The sequence below is a fragment of the Siniperca chuatsi genome, linkage group LG18, assembly GCF_020085105.1.
Source record: "Siniperca chuatsi isolate FFG_IHB_CAS linkage group LG18, ASM2008510v1, whole genome shotgun sequence".
Taxonomy (NCBI): domain Eukaryota; kingdom Metazoa; phylum Chordata; class Actinopteri; order Centrarchiformes; family Sinipercidae; genus Siniperca; species Siniperca chuatsi.
In genome coordinates this window covers 5883829-5898042 of record NC_058059.1, presented here as the reverse complement: position 1 = coordinate 5898042, position 14214 = coordinate 5883829, and the positions used below count along the sequence as shown (strand labels likewise).

The window sequence follows — 14214 nt, the reverse complement described above, 5'->3', positions numbered from 1 at the left end:
TTTTTATTTTTGATTCTTAGCTAATTTGCAAATAGATTCCACTGAACAGGTTTCTTTATCAATTACCACAAGAAGGATGTAAGGAAACATGAAAAATGTTCCTCAGAAGATAAAAGTCTGCAGGTATGTGAATGCATATGGTAGTTTTTATATGTAAACTTGTCTGTTTTCATACACATAAATATATGTTTATAATATTGAGCATAGTGTTAGTTCAGGCAGGCCACAATGTGAAGCTCAGCTCACAATCCCAGCTACATCAGCTGACAGGAGCCAATCTTAAGCCAGCCCACCAGCTGATGGCTTAGCTGATTCCCTTCTACGCATTCAATTGGCAAATCTCATATGAGACGCCTTATTTGAGATGATTTAGCCTGCCTACCCTTGCTGCTTCCTCTGCAAGCCGCTTTGCAAGCTACCCCATGAGAAAGACCAGACTAACAGTGTACGTGCTTAAATTTACCCTGCTGCCCGTCATGTCAGACATCGCTCGCCAGCATGAACTCCAGAATTCAAGCTCTGGAGTCTGGTTCGGCACCTTCAACAAGCCAGTTTTTCAGGGCACAGCCGTCCCATTTTTGACCCATCCGGCGCCTGTGATGCTGAACGATGATGTTACTCTAGCAAACATTGATGGCATCACAGTCCCGCAGAGATCGCTGGGTGCAGTCTCAGCCTCCACCGTAGTTCCATTCTTCCTCCTGCTGCTGCAATCTCTCACAATCTAAGGAGCCAAATCCTAACAGATGATTTTCTGACAGTGGACAATCCAAATTCAAAACCAGATCGATGCATCACTGCTCTCAAACTTTGTGAAAATTGGGCATTCCTCTATCAGAAGAAAAAACGTCAGGCCCACTCAAGGCTATAGAATTTCTAGGCATCACCTTAGATAGCAACTTGATGCATTCCTCCCTGCCTCTTGAAAAATTTTGTTGCATTAGAGAGGTCATGAAATTGCGCAGGAGGCAGTAGCAGTTCAAAAGAGAATTACTTCTTTGCTCAGGCATCTTAATTTTGATATGTGCATCATTCCCCAGGGTCACTCCTTTATATCAGGCTTCTCGACCTCCAAATCTGTAGAGAGCTTCATGACATGGTGAGCTTGGATGTAGGCTGCAGATCTGAGCTCCTGTTCTGGTCTATTCCGACGGCATCTCATTCTTGTAATGATAAGGAAGAGGAAATATCATCTCAGAATGTATTTTTTAAATTAAAAAAACTGGCTAACTGTCAAGCTAGCTAGCAACTGTTAACTGCTATCTGCTACTATTACCAACATTTCAAAGGAGAAACTGCACTAAAGAAGCAAACAGAAGAATTACTTAATAAAGACAAGAAGAAAAATTAAAGGATCCTTGTTGGTAACAATAATATATCAGTTTTTTGTTTTTTTTTTGCCAGTGTTTGTAGGCTAGAAAAGCTAGCCTAGCTCCCTTTGGTAAGTAAACAGGTCGTTGCCATGGAAACCAATCAGAAGGCAGCACAGCACAGCTCTCAGAGTAGAGAGCAAGGAGATTCAGTACCCTGCTAAATGTAAGAGTGGAACAGCTAGGGAGAAACACAAGGAGAAGACACTCTGTGAAAACCCAGAGGTCCTCGTCAGTGACTACGCCCAACAAATAGAAGGAAGGAAGAAGAACAACCTCATATTCTTTTATTTCTATTCTAAATCTGGAAAGATACTCTGTGCAGCAATTCTGCATATGTATCCAGTGAGGGCATCAGCTCAGGAGGCAGATTAAAGATCTGTAAAGATGAACACCTTGACAAGGATGACCCTCTGCTTACCATCACATACTACACCAAAGGAAAGGTCATGTTCCAAGGGAATGAAGACACCTGTAGTAATTTCCTCTGTTGAAAGCTGAGGTGGACACCAAGAGGATCAGTGTCCCCTCTGACAATGAAGATGATGAGAACCCATTAGGGAACCTCACCACCTTATCCATCTCTGCTCCTCCCACATCTGCTAGCTCCACCAACCAGCTGAAGGAGAGTGTGGCCCTGCTGGAGCTGGACGTTCCTGAATTCAAAGAGCTGACCCAAGCCAGATTGTCTGACCACCCAGACAACACTTTACAACAGCCTAAAGAGGAGCTCCAGCAGCTTAAGAGAGACAGACATGCCTTGGCATCTGACCTCAGAGGAAGTCTAGAGGCACTCAAACAGGATAACAGTGTACTCCATGTTCAGTTAGCCAAAGAGAAGGAGTGCTGAGAATAGAGAAAGGAGCTTGTTCCAAACCCCTGCCTTGTCTCTCTCACCCTCTCTGCTCTGCACTCAGCCCATCAACACCCTGGCACCTGCTGATACATCCACACAGCCAGCTGTCAACAGCCAGCTCTGCCCATCCAAGTTTCCCTCCGCTCAACTGGAAGAGGAAGCCCCACAAGTGGTCCTGCTGGCTGACTCTAATGGGAAATTCCTGAACACAAACAAGCTTTTTCCTGGTAAGAAAGTGCTATCTAGAAGCTGCCACACCACAGGTTAGGCAATGAAGCTTTTGAAAAAGGAAACCCTCAAGAGCCCTCAATGCCTGGTAACCCACACAGGAACAAATTACCTACACAGCCTTCATAAAGACACTGCTGAGACAGTGAGGAGCAGGAGATGGCCAGTGATTCCCTGACACCTGCATTGTGGTCTCCACCCTGCTGCCTAGGACAGACACCCCTCCTCATGTAATCCATGTAAAATTATTATTCAGTATTGTAAATGTATAGATAGTTGTAGGTGTTTTTATATTTGTCTCACTATACATGTTCATTTTGATTGTTTTAATGTGTTCATTTTATATAAAGCTTCTGGAATATTCAGGGTCTCCACTCCTCAACCTTTGAGCTGAAGAGTTAAAACCCTGAATTCATGAAAGCTATCAAAGATGTTGATGTAATTGTTAACACAAACGTGGTGTCAAAATGATCTGCTCACTCACTGTCCTCTAGGCTATAATGAAGTCATGGTGCCCTCTATAAAATTAAAAAACATACACAAGGGCAGAACATCAGGGGGGATCTTGATGTGGTATAAAGATCTTTACTATCAGATCTCACCAGTTAAACAGGGTAAATCACACATTTGCTTAAGATTAGATCAAAGCCTGGGCATAACTGATAGAGACCTACATATCTGTGCTATTTACAGTATATACGCCTAGTAGATTGTCCTTGTTTTGAAGAAGACATTTATGAAACTCTCCACTCAGAAATCACCCATTTCCAGGCCCAGGGAAACATACTTCTAACTGGAGATTTTAATGGACAAACAGGAATCTGACCTGATTTCATTGACCCACATGGCAACAACTATGTGTTTGGTCAGTCTTCTCTGTTTACCACACCAACCATCACCCCTCAGGAACAACCTTGACTCTGAAATAAAACAAAGTGGGATGTACATAGATAATGGTTCAGAGGGGGCTCTTTAGAGAGATTCACATACTCCTCAGCTCTTGGGTCTAGTGTAGTAGACTATGCAATCACTGACATGGATCCCTCCACTATCAATGCATTCACTGTCAGACATCAATCACCTCTTTCAGACCACAACCAAATAAATGTGTTCTTTAAACTCTCAGGTCAAATGAGTGACACAAAAAGGAAACCCAGAAAGCTGTATAAATTAAATTCTACTTATAGATGGGCCCAAGACAGTGGAGAGAAATTTATCATGGCCTTGAACTTATCTGATCTGATGAATGACATATCAGTATATAAGCAGAATCAATATTTCCCTACCAGAGATGGTGTAAAAAAGGCCATTGATGATATCAACATGATATTTCATAAGGAAGCTATTAAAGCTAACCTTATAAAACATAAAAGGGAACCTGTTAAAAAGCAAAATGCTGACAAATGGTTTGATCAAGAATGCAAGACCATCAGAAAAGACCTGAGAAAAATAGCAAATGAAAACCATTGCCAACAAAACAACCCAGCCTTACGCACTAGGTACAATGAAATTATACCCACATGAAACTTGAAGAGTTTCTCAGTCATCATAGCTATACCCATTGGGAGAAACATCCAACAGAATTCTGCAGAAACATTTTACACTTACACAGAAAAACACCAACAAATGCATGTAGAGCAATTAGACAGATACCCACTGATAATTAACATTCAAAAGAGAGCGCTCAAATTTTTTAATCACCTTAAATCCAGCCCCCTAGACACCCTCCATTCCAAAGCCCTCCAAACCCAAGAGATGAGCCCAGAAAAGAGTACCCTACGTCAGTCGGTGCCCCCTCTCAGACACACTCTGACCAATCTCACAACAACACTGCTTTCCAAATACCAATCAGGGTAAACCAAATTATAATGCAATGTAAAGAAACCTACTGGAAAGAAGAAACTACAAGCCAAAGTAGATCAGAAGGTTATCTGGCCCTAAAAAGAGATTATGAATTGTCAGAATATCTCTCTACTGTCAAACAGACAATCGAAAAAGGAAGACAAAAAATCATGGCAACCAAAAGAAAACAGATGTGGTCACTGTTCGACAGGTGAGGTTGAGACAGAGTTGCACTTCCTCCTACAATGGACACCATTCAATAAAATAAGAAACATTTTCTTTAACAAGTTCAATTTTGTAATCTCAGATTTCAAAGAGCTAAATGACCTCTGAAAATTAAAAATACTCCTAGGAGCAGGAGACAGGGCATATCTTGCTGCCCAATATGTATCAACATGCCACAACCTGAGGGACAGTGACTGACCTAGACACACACACACACACACATACATACAAAAATATGTTGCGATGTTTATGTAGTTTTCACTTACTTGTATTTGTATTTTTAACTGCAAGTCAATATTTATTATTTTTATTATTATTATAATACTTATTATTATTACTACTATATTATTTTACTCATCTGTATGTATTCCAATAACACATTTTTTCTGTTCTATGTTTTTATTTCACACATGCTTTGGCAATGTTAACATCTGTTTCCCATGCCAATAAAACCTAGAATCTAGAATCTTCATCAGCAATCCAGTTATATACAGACGCAGCACACCTCAAACAACTACACTGAGTCAATAGTGCCTAACGATATAGTTAAATCAGAAAGTTACCACCTCAGACTTCAGAATATCTTGTTTCCACTATGACGAACATAAAATTCCTCAAGTGTCACTGAAAACCTGTCTCTCTATTTGGCAAAGCACAATGCAAAGTCAAGTTGTCACCAAGATCATAATGGTTATTGACGTACTGTATTGTATGTACTAAGTGAAGCAGAGAACACTAACACCGGCAGAGGAAATGCAATAATTGAATTATTGATTTTTACATTTAGGTCACTATTCCTCAAGCTGCTGTACCCAATAATGTACCTCTTTCTTGATACAGCAGTTCTGTCACACAAATTGTACATGTACTGTGACAGAAGACAGCTGATGTGTTTTACTGTTCTGTCTTAACCAACTTGTCAGCACTCTGACAGTCTGGGTTAGTGACTTGGAAACTTGGTGTTCAATACTTGGGCCTCCTATGACAGAGAAAAATATGTGACCAACTTTTGTAGGTTTTTCAAAAATAGCTGGCAGTCGTCCCCAGGGAGGGACTACTAAGGCAAAATGAATGTAAAATGTCATACTAATGATGAGAAATTCAAAATGGCCCAATATGTCTGGCAAATGAGACTTAACATCAAAGATAAATGTTGGTGTTGACATTTTCCTACCAAGACTGACAGTGAAAGAGCAATAAGGTCAAAGGTGATCAACTGATATTACAGGTGATTAGGAAAATGTGGACCACACTAACTATCCATTAAATCTGTGTCCTATGGGTAAAAAGAAAATGGATTGTCTTCTCAACGGATTAAAGTCACCTTCTGGGCCCACTAATCTCCAAAAGCCATTAGGGCGTCTACCTTCAGTAATATCTCTAGCCCTGCTCTTCCATTAGGTTAATGTGAGATGAATTTTATGTGAGATTTTCATTAGGAAGACATACGTGCCACTTGTTCCCCAGAGCTATTTACAGCAAGAGCCCACGCCTTTTAGCTGCCCCACACTAAGGACATTGTTAATCTCTAAACATCTGTGAGGAGCTTTTTACTTCTGACAATCTGCACTTCATTAAATGTTAAAGAGAATATCTCAGTACTGTAAATTGATTTATTTAGTTTTAGTTTTTTACCTGGGGAACACTGCAGAAAATGTATTTTGACTGAAAAAGATGATAGACATTTTTGTAGCGTTGATCACGCTACACTTTATATTGGACCGGGAACACTGAGACGTGTTGAGTAATATTCTCATTCAGCTTTCTGGTGATTGATGTGGGACTTGAATATAGATATACAGAGAACAGCTGGGTAGCAATTCAGATAAAAATATTATCACTGAGGAAAACAAAGACTCTATTTATTGTTTATTTGGGTAATCGTAAATAAAGCTCAAGCATTTGAGCTGTGTCATCCGTCTCACACATATCTGACGGAACAGATGTTCATGTTCATCTTAGTTGCTAACATTTGTTAATCAGCACCAAAAACAAAGTACAGCTGAGGCTGCAGGTATCTGAGCATAACTCAAAGTATTGGACAAATTGAAATTTTGACCAGATGATGACGCTAGATGAAGAGTCAGGGGATCAGCTTAGGGGAACCTCAAAGTCTGGACCGATTTCATGGCAATCCATCTAATAGACATTTCACTCAGAACCAGAAATGTAAACCCCATGGTGGCGAAAAGGAAAAGTCAGGGTATCACCAAAGTCAGGAGGTTTCATCCTATGGGAACCATGCATGTCTGCACAATTGTTTGTGTAAGTCCATTCAGTAGATGGTGAGATATTTCACTTGATAACTGAAAACTTCCATCCATCCAACAATTGTTGAGTAATTTCACTGAAAACCAAAAGTGTCAACCATAGAGGAAAAGTCACCAGATCACCAAAGTTATTAGGCCATCCATGTAACATTTGTTGAACAATTTCAGTCTGGACCTAAGTGGTGGGCTTTGGTCCATAGCGTGGCTAAAAGTAAATCTCAATCTATACCGGAACATCTACACTGCAAGAAAGAAGAGTTAAAACATATTTTGCTTATTTATTTTGCATGCCTACCTTCAGGAATAACCTCTTCTGTTGCTTTTTTTTAAAACTAGATTCTTGGTATATAAAGTATGGCAGACTATTCCACTGAGATATGGATCTTTATATATTTATTGTATTTCATTGCATTGATCTTTGGTTGAGGTGGCCTATGTGACCCCTTCCCATCTGCCTTGTTTGATAACTGTGGTTACAAAGAAAATATGAAACATTTTTTAATTCAGGTAATATGGTTGTTTTGGTTCTGTCCTGGTAAAAATGGCATTGTAACAAGACATGTTCTACACCTTGCATATTTAGGCCATTGATAAGTTGCACATTCTTCAATGCAAAACATTCTCCAAAACATAACCAACAATCATTTTTTGGGTCTTGTCTCTCAGGCAACCATTGGGTTCCATTCATTTTACTGTGCTACAAAAATCTGCTCACACAGTTGCAAGCACGCTCTGACCACCATACTTGTGAGATGACTGTGAGTTGTTGACATTTCCCCTCTAACCTTTTCACAAGGTTTCATTTAAAACAGTTTGAGGCCAAAAGAGGTAAAATGATATTTCACAGAAAAATTCAAGATAAGAGATAGTTTTGAGAGAGAAAAGTCCAGAAGTGAAAACAGATTTGTGTATCGGAACTTTTTTTTCTTCTTTCCTCTCCCATTAATCATCTCACAAGTACCTGGAAACACATATAGTCTATATATATATGGTCACACAGTAGTGGTGATAAAAATTACAAGTGTTAGAAGTGTTATGACATCACTTGCATTTTGTACATCATTTGTGGAAATAATAGTTTGTGTTACGGCCCAGGGTTTGGTGTGACCTTTCATCTGCATGAGCTGTACAAAACATGTAATATTCTTATTAATTACTGCATTTAATATAGTGATAATAAGGTAAAGAAATGCTGAAAACAACTGGGTCAAGATAATTAATGAAATGAAAAGGTGACACTTTTACACAAGCATGTGCTTAAGAAACACTTGTGGCAACCAGAAATACTGACACAATCAAACAGTTCTCTTGCACCACCTATTGGCATATTGTCAAAAATGCATATCCCATACAGTATTTACACTCTAAAGGGAATAATGCTGACTCTGATAGTACCTCCTGCCTTAATGTGGAGGTTACATTTGCTGTATGTTACTGAATAATTACTATATTTAAATTCAAACCTGCCGAACCATTTTTTAATCCTTTTGACCACTTCCATGATCTGATGTGATTTACGCATGACTGCATGACTACGACTTCTACTACTACTATTAATAATGATAATAATCACCAACCAGTGGGACTTTTTGGTAAAATTTATTTCACAAGTGTTTAAGTGATACATGTTTCCAGGGATTGTCTTAACAATGATGTCTTCCATCCTCCCCAACAGCCAGGAGAGTAAATGAAAAGAAATTTTTTTACTTACTTTTCACACAAACTGTACAATATGTGAATATGCTGTAGCACAAGGGATACAAATGTTCAACTTGAGTACCCTTGATTAGACCCAAACTTATTCCATCAAGTATCAGAAACAGACAAAAGTACTACTATCAGTACTAGTTTTTATAAAGTCTCTTTGACCCTTATACTTCCACTGTGGTTTTTATCAAAGTTGAATCATCTCTAAAATCACATTCAGAGATTTTAAACAAACTTACAGTGTTCATTTGTTCTTTTTTTCTTTAAAAATACCTTCCTGTGTGCTTCAATTTTCTAGCCCTGAACACATCAACATTGTCATCAGCAAGTGCTGCTCTGGAGGAGCCAGCTTCAGGACAGATACACATATCATGCTCCAAAACATATGAAGGCATTTTATACAATCAAATATATGGATTAAAAACAGTCAGTGAAACTGGTGTTTTACATAATATTTGCAGAAGCAATCACAGGGACTAAGGCAGATAAAACGTAAAAGATTGTAAAAGACCAGCTAAACTAAAAGAACAGCATGTACAGCAAGACGTATATTGAAGCATTGTTCCATAAGTGCCTCTCATTGAATGGTCTTTCCCATTCAATTTTCAAAGACCTTTCTTTTGCTTAGAAAATGAAGAAACTAATGAAAAGGGATGTGGCAGAGAATTGACATGAACCAGAATACAAAAAAACTGAGGGTCCTTCAGTTCAACCTTCATCTTTTGTGGTGTTATCCTCTAGATCCTCATCACTGTCTAAATCACTGTGGAGCCTCTTGGCCATGGTATTTCTGCTTCTCTCCTCCTTGTTCCCCTTCTTTAGCTGGACTGGTAATGGCTTCACTGGTTGGTTACAAAAAGAGAAAGTAGGATGAGTCTAATACAAAAACATTGTATTTGCAATTTTCAAATGCTCCTGTAGTTCAAAAGCCAAGTTGTTAAATGTAAGAATGACCAGCAAACAATACTTTTAAAGACTACAATTTTTTAACCACAGAATGTTTGTCCTCAGCTTCTTTTTGGTTTCATTTGGTCACTTGTAAAAACAACAACCCTTCTGAAGTTTGTGTTTTAACCCTCACCTGCTGATGGAACAAATTGGTCTTCAGCTCCACCGCCATTATCGCTGTGACTGGCGCTAACTGTCTCTTTCTGTTCCTCGTCTGTGACAATTCTCTGTCTCGCGCTCTCGAAAACAGACTTAATGACAATTGAGTCTTCATAGATCTGCAGTGGCAAACAAGAGACACATGCAACACACAAATGCAGAAACACACACACATACACACATATAAACAGAATATGGGTTGTTCCTTCACCATATCAAGAGCCAAACCCATTTACGACAACAATAGAATGGAGACTGTGAAAAATAATTGTTTTGTTTTCAAATGAAAGAATTCCTTGGGGTTCACCTGAGATCCCTCCAGGTTATAAGTCTGAGCATTGTGACACAGGAGGAAAATATCCTTTTCCAAATCCCCCACACTTCTGTACTTGTGATTACGCACACGTTCCTGTGAAGCAGAGGGTCAGTATCAAAACCTCAGTGTGACTATTGCAAAAAATAATCATCTATCATTAAGCATTTAAGAAAAGAGGGTATTCTTATAAGAAAAAACTAAAAATACATTCCCAAAACACAATAATACAAACCCAGACGTCTCACAATAACTGAGTTTCTTTAACATTTTGAGAAATAGGCCTTATTTGCTTTCTTGCTGAAAATTAGATGAGAGGATCAGTACCACACTCATGCCTGTACACTAAGTATTAAGCTGGCAAGACTGGAAACAGGGGGAAACAGTTAGCCTCGCTCTGCCCAAAGGTGAAAGAAATCTGCCTACCTGTACCTCTAAAGGTCACGGATTAAACAAACAAAGATTAATAATGTGTTACTAAAGCTCACTTATTAACACATTATTAAAAAGATGAAATTCTGGGTTTTAAGGGGAGTTATGTGCTAGCACTATTACTTGGCCGGGCCCAATGACTTCCTGGAGTCTCCACTGATAGCCAGGAAAAGTCAGAGTGCAGGCAAGACTCTAGGAAGGCTAGCTGTTTCTCCCTGCTTCTGGACTGCTAAGTTTAGCTAATTGCCTGCTCACTTTAGCTGCATCTCAGTAAGAAAGCAAATAAGGGTATTTCCCAAAACGTTGAACTATTCTTTTAACCTTTTAAGTATCAAGTCAAGTCTCAAGTTACATTGTTTAGAGCAGAGCACACAAAGTGGAGTCATGTAAAATAAGGCAAGTCATTGTTCAGCTCATTAGAGAAGTCAGATCATTTTAAATCTAATGATTTTATCAAGAATTCCACTTCTGATTTATTGTTTAATGTGAAATCTGATATGTTTGGTCTCACATTGTGACAGTAGGAGCCACTTTGGGCTTATTAGTACATAGTGAGTGTAATAATAATAATCTGGAGGACACGTCTGATGGTATTTTGTTTTATTATTGTCAACAAATTCTATGAAAAGACCGAAACCAACAAGTTTGAGTCAATCCCACATACACCGTCCTGCTGCCCCAATATGTGTTAATCCGCCACTGAAAATAGTCCCCAATAAATACAGTATATACGCCATCCTTGTTAAAAAATGAAACTATATAGTTGTAAGAGAGAAAGTACTGAGAGATGGACTAATACATTGTTGGTTTTGGTCTTTGTTGACAATAATACGAATATAGAAGAACACCATATTGCCTTTGTCACTTTGTTTGATCATTCATGTGTGAACTCCCCCTTAATTAGGATAAAGGCTTGTTGCTGGGGTGAGTGTGTGATTTAAGACCACTTCTAATCACACATACACATTTTACCGAGTGACGGCCTGTATGAGTGAGTAGATGATTTGATACATTTATTTTCTCTTCTGTTTTTCAGACCCTTCAATGTGCTACTGAATCCCAACCTTACAGCTCAAATTTTCTGTAACTAACAAGCTTGTTAAATGAAGCCTTACCTGTGTTTGTGGCTAAGTTTTATGGCTAAGATACATTATTTTTACCGTTTCTATCAAGAAATGAAGATGCAGTTTTCTTTCCTAGCCATGCTAACGGCATGCCTCTATGGATGGCAATGTTGGTAGGTTGGTCTGTCCAAACCTTGGGTCCAGACTGACATTTCTCAACAACTATTTGATGGATTGCCATGAAATGTGGTACAACATTCATGGTTCCCAGAGCATGAATTTTAATGATTTTGGTGATCCCCTGAATTTTCCTTCAGCACCACCATAAGGACATTTGTTGTTTTGAGTAAAATGTCTTGACTGCTATTGGATGAATTTCCATGAAATTTGGTACACACATTCATGTCCCCTCAGGATGAATTGTCATAACGTCCATGATATTTCAGCTAGCAGCATCATCAGATCAAAATTTGATTTGTCTAATACTTTGGTTTATGACCAACTACCTGTAAAATTAATGACATTCCCATCATTCTCAGCTGTACTTTGTGTTTAGTGCTAATCAGGAAATGTTAGCATGCTAAACACTAAAATACAATTATGAAGATGGTAAACATTATATATGCTAAACATCACCATGTTAGTATTGTCATTATTAGCAATAAGCTCAAACCACTACTGTGCCTACAGCCTCATAGAGCCGCTAGCGTAGCTCTTAATCAGTCCTGTTTCATATATTTACTTAACACCTAGAGCTAAAATAAAATATGTATGATATTTAAAATTTGGATAATTCAAAGTTGGCAATTCCCAGAAATAATATGTAATATATGAAAAATACATCAAAGTTTCAGTGCTAACTGTAGTTATTTGTTAACTGATATACATTTCAGATTTATATATTCTATTTGGCACCACACTGTACCTAAGCACTAATTATATAATTTCTCAAATCAGTATTTACTAAAAGAGTTGTTTGGATATTCATTACAGTCACTCATGTGTCTTTTAATGTGTTATGTATCTGTTGGAGTTTCATCTCCGTTTATTTGAGTTTCTTTCAGCAGATAAGATAACAATGATATCTGTATGTGAGTTCTGAGGGTGTTCAGTGACAAGTACCCTGATCCTTCTGAAGTCGACAGGCTTTCGGATCAGCTCGTAGTATTCAGGTACCTCCTTCTTAGAGGGAAGCTGCACAAAGCCTTTACTGATCTGTCGACCCAACCTGGAAGCACAATGTGATAGTTCAGGTAATCTCATTTTATCAAGAAACTGTTGATCAACATGTCAGTATATGATTGACATTTATGTCCAGAATGGCCATGGTTAGAAATGATGTTTTTTACACTGAGATCATGACTTATCTCATTATCTTGAGATAACAAATTCCAATTTTGTGGTGCTTTTCCATTTTAAGGCTGTTATTCCAAGATAATAATTCAATCACATCGTTATCTGCAGTTATCAAATATTGTTTTCTCACAATCACCTGTTAAATATCTTCTTATCTCTAAATGACAAAGTTGCCACACTCCCAACTAGATTACTACATTGATGTTGCATAGCCTGGCAGAATTAATGCAAACAACATTCATATCTTCACCTTGAACAAAAAGTTACATCATTCGTCTGTACAGATGGTACATTGGATGTTTGCTGTGAATCAACACGGACTGCACAAACATTCCTGTGGTCAAATTCGTGCAAATTACGCAATTTGCTTTGACTTCTGTCAGAACACACCAGTTTGTTTTTGTTTGTTTTATTCGACACACTATTGATACAAATACCTGGAAAACTAATGACATTCTCATCAGCCTCAGCTGTGCTTTGTTTTTAGTACTAATTAGCAAATGTTAGCATGCTAACATGCTAATCTAAGATGGTGAACATTATCCATTATGTTAGCATTGTCAATGTGAGCATGTTAGCATGCTCAGGTTAGCATTTAGCATTTAGCTCAAAGCAGCAATGTGCCCAAAGCTAGCATGGCTGTGGACTCTTCTTAATATCCCACCACAGACTATTTGCTAAAAAAAATGTTTTTAATAAATATTGGACATTTTGAGGTAACTATATAACTGACTTGTTTTGTTGGGATTAAAGGGCTTAAAAAATAAATATAACCATGAAACATATAACTGTACTTTTCTTCAGAATTTTGGGATAATGGAATAATTAATTCATAAGGAGTTAGTTGATATCTTCACATAATGTGATCATTATGTTGTGAGTTTGTGTTAATAACATTCCTAAAGAATTGGTAACAAGCACCCTGGGCTTCCGTAAACATCAATTTTTATAGATTTTTGTGCAGGCAGAACAGTTTTTTCCTCAGCTAGTTCATGACCAACAATTAATATAGTTGCATCACAGTGTCATGACAGAGTCCATAAATAAATGAGCGCCCTCACCCGTCCTTGTAGTTGATAACCATATCTACCAGTGTGCTCAGTGTTCTGGTGAGTTCAGGTGGATTTGGGGGCAGTTTCTCAGCTGGTGGGCGTCCTCGCTTCCTTTTGACCTTTTCGCCAGTTTCCTGCCCAGACTGCAGGTCTTTCTCCCCATGATGATCGCTTTTACGCTTCTTCAGACTGATGTCCTCTTCCATCTCCTCCAGGGAACCGTTCTCTCGTGCCTCAGGCTGCAGGAAGAGGGAGCGATGAGTGGGGACATCTAACAAACTCAAACAAACTTATAGGGGTAGAGTACAGCGAATGAAACATTGTAGTATAAAAACATGTACTGTATATATTGTACACACAAAGCCTGTCACATTCTCCTTTTGTTGTTCAGT

The 14214-nt window shown here is 38.4% G+C and overlaps 2 protein-coding genes across 6 annotated transcripts in view; both read right to left on the bottom strand.

Annotated features, from left to right (window-relative positions):
• Positions 1 to 8374: 8374 nt before the first annotated feature.
• Positions 8375 to 14214, bottom strand: part of LOC122865953 (probable global transcription activator SNF2L2) — a 7702-nt gene continuing 1862 nt past the window's right edge. For all 3 annotated transcript variants that reach the window (XM_044175018.1, XM_044175020.1, XM_044175019.1), the window contains exons 2-6: positions 13832 to 14061; positions 12537 to 12642; positions 9913 to 10014; positions 9580 to 9724; positions 8375 to 9340 (exon numbers count right to left, since the gene is read on the bottom strand). In XM_044175018.1, coding sequence (XP_044030953.1) covers positions 9207 to 9340; positions 9580 to 9724; positions 9913 to 10014; positions 12537 to 12642; positions 13832 to 14061 — 717 coding nt within the window. In that variant the 3' untranslated portion in view covers positions 8375 to 9206. The remainder of the gene's footprint in view (positions 9341 to 9579; positions 9725 to 9912; positions 10015 to 12536; positions 12643 to 13831; positions 14062 to 14214) is intronic.
• The window catches only part of LOC122865952 (KN motif and ankyrin repeat domain-containing protein 1-like), a 24755-nt gene continuing 24465 nt past the window's right edge, over positions 13925 to 14214 (bottom strand). For all 3 annotated transcript variants that reach the window (XM_044175015.1, XM_044175014.1, XM_044175017.1), the window contains one exon: positions 13925 to 14061. The gene's annotated coding sequence lies outside the window, so the exon portion shown is untranslated. The remainder of the gene's footprint in view (positions 14062 to 14214) is intronic.